The sequence below is a fragment of the Bombyx mori genome, chromosome 20, assembly GCF_030269925.1.
Source record: "Bombyx mori chromosome 20, ASM3026992v2".
NCBI classification, from domain to species: domain Eukaryota; kingdom Metazoa; phylum Arthropoda; class Insecta; order Lepidoptera; family Bombycidae; genus Bombyx; species Bombyx mori.
In genome coordinates this window covers 3810925-3818633 of record NC_085126.1, presented here as the reverse complement: position 1 = coordinate 3818633, position 7709 = coordinate 3810925, and the positions used below count along the sequence as shown (strand labels likewise).

At 41.2% G+C, this 7709-nt stretch overlaps 2 protein-coding genes across 4 annotated transcripts in view; both read right to left on the bottom strand.

Annotated features, from left to right (window-relative positions):
- The window catches only part of LOC101744064 (inactive dipeptidyl peptidase 10), a 298205-nt gene that overhangs the window by 62561 nt on the left and 227935 nt on the right, over window positions 1-7709 (bottom strand). The window lies entirely within an intron of this gene.
- Slp (hemolymph protein) lies at window positions 2277-3956 on the bottom strand. Of its 2 annotated transcripts, none has more exons than XM_062674148.1 (2): window positions 3616-3956; window positions 2277-3359 (listed from the first exon to the last, which is right to left on the bottom strand). In XM_062674148.1, exon 2 carries the CDS (start codon window positions 3178-3180, stop codon window positions 2392-2394), a length of 789 nt encoding a protein of 262 aa, XP_062530132.1. In that variant the 5' UTR covers window positions 3181-3359; window positions 3616-3956; the 3' UTR covers window positions 2277-2391. The 2 variants fall into 2 exon arrangements, with proteins under 2 accessions (XP_062530132.1, NP_001119728.2); NM_001126256.2 differs by having other exon boundaries at window positions 2277-3189; window positions 3926-3953.

The following is a 7709-nucleotide window of genomic DNA, read 5'->3' as shown; positions in this document are numbered from 1 at the left end:
ACTAAAGCCATAAAAGAACGCCAGTATCGTGACATTGTCAACTCAAACTTCAATCTAGGTTTTCATACTCCCAAAAAGGATTAGTGCGAGGAATGTCACGTTTTTCGATTGAATAAAAATCCAACTGACCAAGAGAAAGAAGCTTTTCAATAACACCAGATAAATAAGAAGGCAAGGCATTTAAAAAGCCTAGATAAAAAAGATGCTAAGGAGTCAAACGGAAACATGGCTACTGCTGTTTGATTTTGAAAAGTTTTAGTGTCCTCTAAGCAATATAAATATATTTTACTATAACAGAAAGCTATCTTCTTTTAACTTTACGGTTTTTGATATGGGTAAAAAGAAGGCCATTTGCTATTTGTGGGATGAATCTGTGGAGCAAACGAGGTAAGCAGTTGCCTCTTAAATTTTATACAGACTAATGTTGAACAAGGGACCAAGGAGTTCCGCTTTTGGTCAGACAATTGTGCTGGCCAAAATTGTAATCGCTTTGTATATTCATTATACATTTATACCGCAAAAAGTTCAACATATACATTATACACCGGTTTTTACAGAAAGGGCATACCCAAAATGAGGGGGACAGTATCCACTCTGTCATCAAGAGAGCTTCTCAAACCAAAACTATATATACCCCTCATTAATGGCGTTTATTAGTAAGATGGGCCAAGAATGAAGGAGAACCCTATGTTGTTCGAAACGTAACCCAGGATGACGTATTCGACTTTAAAAGTCTTGTTAATATTAAGGTTTGGATCAAAGACATTAAGGGCAAGAAGATTAACTGGAATAACATCCCAACAAATTTGTTTTTTAAATATGATCTAACTCAATCTGATTATAATATTTTAGTAATTCGTAGTAATACGAGGAACTCGGTAGAAGCTGAACTAAAAGTTGCATATTCTGGACCTATTATGATTCCTGCTGCGAAGTATAAAGATTTAATGGATATGTGCCGCTCAGAACTTATTCCCTTAGAGGAACTCCATACTTTAACTCTTTGCCACATCACATAACTGTTACTGCTTCTGAAGAATCGGATGATGATAATCTATCGGAATAATTTTATCTAGTGTCTGCTTCCTCTTTTTAGAACTGAATTCTTCCTACTAATTTAGCGAAGCAATGTTAATCATAATATTTAATGTTTGTCTACATGCCATTTCATTGCTATTAAGTATGTGCACCTGTTATAAGTCTAGATTACTATGTAAGACTGATTGATTAATTATGAAGGCTGATTATTATAGATTAGTCATTAGTAGATTAGTTCTACGATTAGTGAGTAGATAGTTTACTGGTCGTAGGACATCTTGTGAGTCCGCACGAGTAGGTACCACCACCCCGCCTATTTCTGTCGTGAAGCAGTAATGCGTTTCGGTTTGAAGGGTGGGGCAGCCGTTGTAACTATACTGAGATCTTAGAACTTATATCTCAAGGTGGGTGGCGCATTTACGTTGTAGATGTCTATGGGCTCCAGTAATCACTTAACACCAGGTGGGCTGTGAGCTCGTCCACCCATCTAAGCAATAAAAAAAACTTTGAGACTGCTGATTTTAATGTTGTTATTATAAAAAAAAAATAAGTTTTATTATCTTCGTCCGCGTCTGCGTCCTGCAATGTTCTAATTGATACATGAACCTGTAAGTTTTTTTGTAATTTTTAGTGTTATGATTGCTGTTTATGATGATTCTTTATACCAGTTTTGAGATTTTTTCACTTAATAAACGATTTTAAATAATTACTATCTTTTTTATTTAGTTATATAGGAGGGCAGTGATGATATGAGAAACGTTATGTTTAAATATTTCAAGGTTGTTATTTACGTAGGACTCATTAGTAGTTAGTAATTCCAAAGAAAACCGACTCATGTTAATATAGAACGTCATTTAATTTACATGTGTCCATAAAACAACGTGTAACGTTCACTAAGGACCCTCGCTGTTTTGCCATAAAACGTCTTATGTTAATATAGAACTCACTATCTCCAGAAATAAAAGAATAACAGTTATAAACTACACAGTATTTAACAAAGCTGAGACGTAGTAACAACATACCAAAAAATTTAAACAACAAGTCGCACTGTTTAAAAGTTACACAAGTCAACAACTTCTTTAATCTCTACTGAAAACTATCAATCCTACAGATAGGACTATATTCTGCGGATGAGTCGATACATTACTAGATACCTCCAAGAATCAAATAATAAACCGACTTAGTTGAAAACCTGGTTTCTTTCAGCTAGTTTGTTTGTGAATGGAAGAAACAATACGTTTTAATGTTCTATTGTTTATTTAAATATTACATTATATAATTTATAAAGAATATTTAAATTGAAAAAAATGTTGTTCGGTAGTTGTGATGAGTAATTTCAAAATTTTTGTTAGTTTAGTTGACGATAGAGATAGACCAGCCGAAGAGCTCGGGTTGACCTTCGACGCTGCTGGAGCTTGAGTACGCGCGTCTGTCTCCGTCGCTGTCGACACTTCTGCTAAGTTTCAAGGCCTGATTGTACTGGCGGTTGTAGATGTAGAACAGGACCTGGCTGTCGAGCTTAGCGGGCTTCAGGTACCACTGGTGTCTGTGCGTGTCAGCGCGATCATCTCCATAAACGCTATGGTCGTTTTCACCATCCGTAGCCGTTCCTAGTTTCAAGTATTGGTGCCTACGAACACTGTAGATCTTGAAGTAAACCCTGTTGTTCTCCCAGAGAGGAATCAACTTCCAGCTGACGTTCTCGCTGCTCTTGTCGTTAGCATCGCCGTATGCGATTCTGTCGTTATCTGAGTCTGTCGCAGCACCGAGTTTGATGGCAAGATTGTCTCTCTTGTTGATGATCTTGACGTTGCTCTCGGATAACACCTGTCTAAACTGAACAGGGAAGTAGTGTTTGACGATTTCCTTACCCTCCCCGATCCACAGTTTGTAGGCGAACTCTAAAACATTCCTATTGCCGTCTCTGATGAGATTGTTGACGGTATCCTCGATGATGCTTCCACTCGATTGTTTCTCGAGCAGCAGAATCAGAGAAACAGCCGTGTTGTAATCGGCAGTGGTGATAGCATCGACGAGCCTCGTTTCCGCTCTGGTCGGAGCGGATAGAATGTTAATGTCCAAGTCAATAAGACCGGCGCTGGCCCCCAGCACGCAGGTCGAGAAAAACACCAAAAACTTCATCTTGATTCCCTACAATGCAATATACGGAAATATGTAATATGTATGTTGGTCTACAAGTTTAAAGAGCTATGGAGAGGGTTTTCTGATGGATCGAATCCGGAGCGAGGTGATCAGATATCATCATAGCACAGAGGTTTAGTAAGCTGAAATGGCAATGGGCTGGCCATATTAGCCATTTACTGGTGGTAGGACCTCTTGAGAGTCCACGCGGGTAGGTACCACCACCCTACTTATTTCTGCCGTGAAGCAGTAATGCGTTTCGGTTTGAAGGGTGGGGCAGCCGTTGTAAGTATACTTGAGACCTTCGAACTTATATCTCAAGGTGGGTGGCGCATTTCCGTTGTAGATGTCTATGGGCACCAGTAACCACTTAACACCAGTGGGCTGTGAGCTCGTCCACCCATCTAAGCAATAAAAAAATAAAAATAAAAAAACCCGGACAACCGTTAACCGTTGGGGTAAACACGTTCTTGAGTGGAGACCGCGAATTGGCAAACATAACGCAGGATGCCCTCAGGCTCGGTGGAGAGACGATCTGTGCAGAGTGGTCGGTAGGAGCTGGATGAGAGAAACCAAGGATCGTGCTCAGTGGCGAGCAATTGGAGAGGCCTATGTCCAGCAGTGGACTGCTATAGACTGATGACGATGATGATGATGAGGATGTAAAAAAGAATAAATTGAATCGGAACGATGCTAATTCTTATTTGTAATTATTGAACGGTCTAATAGTATAAATATTGCTTACCTAGGCAGCTGACACCCGAGGTATGTTTGATGAATATTGTTCACACACATCGCCTTTTATACAATTCGAATTTTTTTTCGGAACATAAAAAACTTAGTTTATCAGCCGTGTAGGTCAAACGTTGCTGATAACTAATAAGAAAAATATTGCTAAACAAGTTTAATTTTTGTAGCATGTCCAAACATGTTACTGAAAGTTGAAATGTTTGTTTGTTGAATTTCCCGTGTGCACTCATATCAGAGAAAGTTGGCTATGTCTTTGTCTTTGACAGCGACTTTTAATGTGTTTTGAAGTAATTATGTAGTTTGAGAAAAGTTAATACGTAATAATAATAAACTAGAGGTCCCGCAGTAGTCGGAATTCGACTATAATTAATTGGAATTGTAAGTTTGTACACTTTTATGATTGTATTTTATACTTCTATAATCACAAATTTCGCCAAGACTACACTATAAAAAATATTAACAAAGACAAACCATATTTAATCTATTCTCAATTTGACAACAGACGCCAAGAACAAAAGTTTGACAATAAATAGTATACATGCATGTGTGCGTCAAATACATGGTATGTAGTGTGTGTAATGTTTTCTTTATTGATCTAATGTATCTTTTATGCATTATTTTAAAAAAAATATTAGCATAGTGCACTTCTTCTCTATATTCTCTATAAGTGTGGAAAATTTCATACTCCTCCGTCCGCGCAATTTTCATAAAAAGGGATACATATAGATAAAACGTAATAATGCATTAGAATTGTATGTAGATGTAAATAACATTACGTTCACATACCAAAACTACTCCAGTTGTCCGTGACCACGAATAGTGTGATATTTGAAACATCTATACATATAAATAAAATTGATGTGTCTGTTTGTAATATTGAAATAGCAGCTTATTGCTACATGCATATGAATATACTTAGTCTGGCCATAAATACTGTTACAAAGGAAAACAAAAAAAAATCTATGGCAAATAACATTTATTACTTTTACAGTGTTAGTTTAGTTTAATACATAAATATAAAAAAACAATTTAAAGTATAAAAAGCTTATTCAAAGTGGTCTCCATTGGCTGCAATACAGTCCTTTAAACGTTGAGGCCAGTTATCAATAGAAGCATGCACTCTTTCCTTGGGAAAAATTTTCACTGCCAATCGTACGGATTGTTTTAGGGACTCCAAATTATCATGGCGTTTAGAGCAAGCCGTACTCTCTAAAACTGACCATAAATCATAATCCAGCGGATTATGACCGGGACTAGACGACGGCCAGTCTTCAGCTCTGATGAAGTCCGAAACGTTCGTTTCCAACCAAGACTGCGTAGACCGAGCTTTATGACCTGGCGCCGACTCTTGCTGGAAGGACCATTCTTGATTATTGAACATGGTGTTGTTAAGGGGCTTCACTACCTTCTCATGAATGGTATCTTGATACACTTGTGCCGATGTTTTGATACCTTTTTCACAAAAGTATGGCTCAGTCACTCCTTCATAGCTAATACCCCACCAAACCATCACTGAAGTCGGATACTGCCCACGTTGCACTCTGTCGACTAATTGGGAAGCTTCCTTAGAGCTTTGAGCATAAATACGGTCATTTTGTTTGTTAAAATGTTGCTCAATTGTAAAAAATTTCTCATCCGTAAACAAAATTTTTCTATGACCTCCCTTTGCGTACCGCTTCAGTAGTTGTTTCGATTTTACCACCCTATTCTCTTTTAAATTATCAGTTAAGAAATAACCAGTACGTTTCTTATAGGCTGCAAGTCCTAAGTCATCTTTTAAAATATGCGACATGGTTCTAGGTGCTATCTTCATCTCCCGAGATAAAATCTTTTGCTTTCGGACAGGATTTCTTCGAATTCTTTCCCTTACTGCTTTGACCACCTTTTTCGTACGAACACTACGTGGACGGCCAGATCTTTTTCTGTCACAAACAGAGGTCTCATTGCACCTATTAATAGCCCGGTACATAAACATTTTACTAATACCAAGCGTATGGAGAGTTTTAAAAATTGCATTTGGCTCCATACCTACTTTGTGTAATGCAATCACAGCGATTCGGCTCTCTTTATCACCCCACTCCATTTTGCAAAATATTGTACAATGTATTGGCGCCAAAATGAGAAAACTCAATGAGCAATCATATAAAAATGACAGATTCCAAATTCAAATGTAATATTTTGTTTATTTTTAATTGTAACAGTATTTATAGCCAGACTAAGTATATACGGTACATACACCAAAATAAAATTTTTTACAATTTTTGTCTGTCTTTCTGTTTGTTTTGGCTAATCTCTGGAACGACTGGACCGATTTTGACGGGACTTTCACAGATAGGTCTTCTTCTCAATCGGACACTCTTGTCAGAGTGGTCGTGGTTGCGTTGACGCTGTATGTGCAGTAGGACCTGTTAGGTCGCCCATGCTCCCGGTCGCAGACGGGACCCACAGCACCCAATCTGCGTGCTGTGGGTCTCGTCTGCGGAGGAGATGCTGGACTCCTACCGGGCGCGTCCGTAGGTGGCGGATAACGGGATCCTCTGGGCGACATTCCCAGAGGTATCGTCCGATCTTTTTCGTTGCAAGGATTCTTAGGTTTTAGGTCCTAGGTATAGGGTTAGGTTTAGATGTAGGTTAAGGTCCTAGGTTTAGGATTAGGTTAAGGCTTAAGTTAGGATAGTTTAGTTAGGCTTTGCAACGAAAGAGATCGGATGACGTGGACCAAACCAGCACTAGGAGGAGCGGAAGGACTGCACCCTCCACACTCTTCATTAAGTGAAGAGTGCTCCTTCTGGAGGGCGCAGCTTTCGAAGGCACCGGTTCGCCGGCCTGCCGTGAGCGGTGGCACTCTGTGCCCGTTGTCGTGGAAGTGAGCCAGCATTGCATCTTCTGCTGGCCGCTGGTTGCCATGTCCCCGGCTTCGGCTACAGGGGAACGCCCCCCAGATATGGGGGGTACCGGTTCGCCGGCGTGGCTTCGTGGTGCTCGCGATGTGTCGCTTCGTCGAGCGCTGGGCGGTGGCCTATCGTGTTGCTTTGTGCACTCGGTGGACCACCGGCCAAACCCGTAATCCTTTCAGTCATGTTTTGGGGACCGGGGGTCCTTGCCTTAATTGGCCGGGACCACGAGGAGACCACCTCTATAATAAATCTCTAATCCCAAGCGGCAGCGCACCGCGAGGGGATGAGTGGCTGCAGGGAGTGCAGTCGATAGTGCGACTTCCGTCGGAGTACCGGTCGACCCTCCGACGGGTTATGCTAGACTTACCCGTGTACAGGGGTCTCTGCGCGGGTGGACTCTATATTTCCCCCATACTCGTGGGATAAGTTATGTATTGTTCTCCTAACCCAAAAAAAACTGATGAAAGTGTGGGCGGCAACACGGGCCGCGAAATATCTACGGCACCGTTTAAGGTGCCAACCGTAGCAGCAAAAGCTGTAAGATGCGAGAGCGCACTCTCGATGCGGTCGGGAAGTGCTGCTTCCGTGAGGAGTAGCGCCTCGAGTGACCGAGGGTCGCTCTCGGTAGATGAAATGAATAGTACGATTGTAGGAGGAAGAGCACTCCGCAAACGTAAAACGGCTCCGCGAGCGGCGGCTTCCCGCCCTTCTGACTCCTCGGAGGGGGAACCCGCACCGCCCGCGAAATTCCTCGCCTTAGAGGAAACCACGGCACCAGTCGGTGGTCGCCAGGTGGCAACGGACTCTGCCAGTGCAGAGGTCGAGCGACTCGTCCGCTCCCTCACCGAGGTGGGGTTCGAAGACTCCACAAAACTATTTAGG

Coding starts and splice junctions, on each gene's coding strand:
- Slp (XM_062674148.1), bottom strand. CDS start 3,180: ATGAAGTTTTTGGTGTTTTTCTCGACCTGCGTGCTGGGGGCCAGCGCC.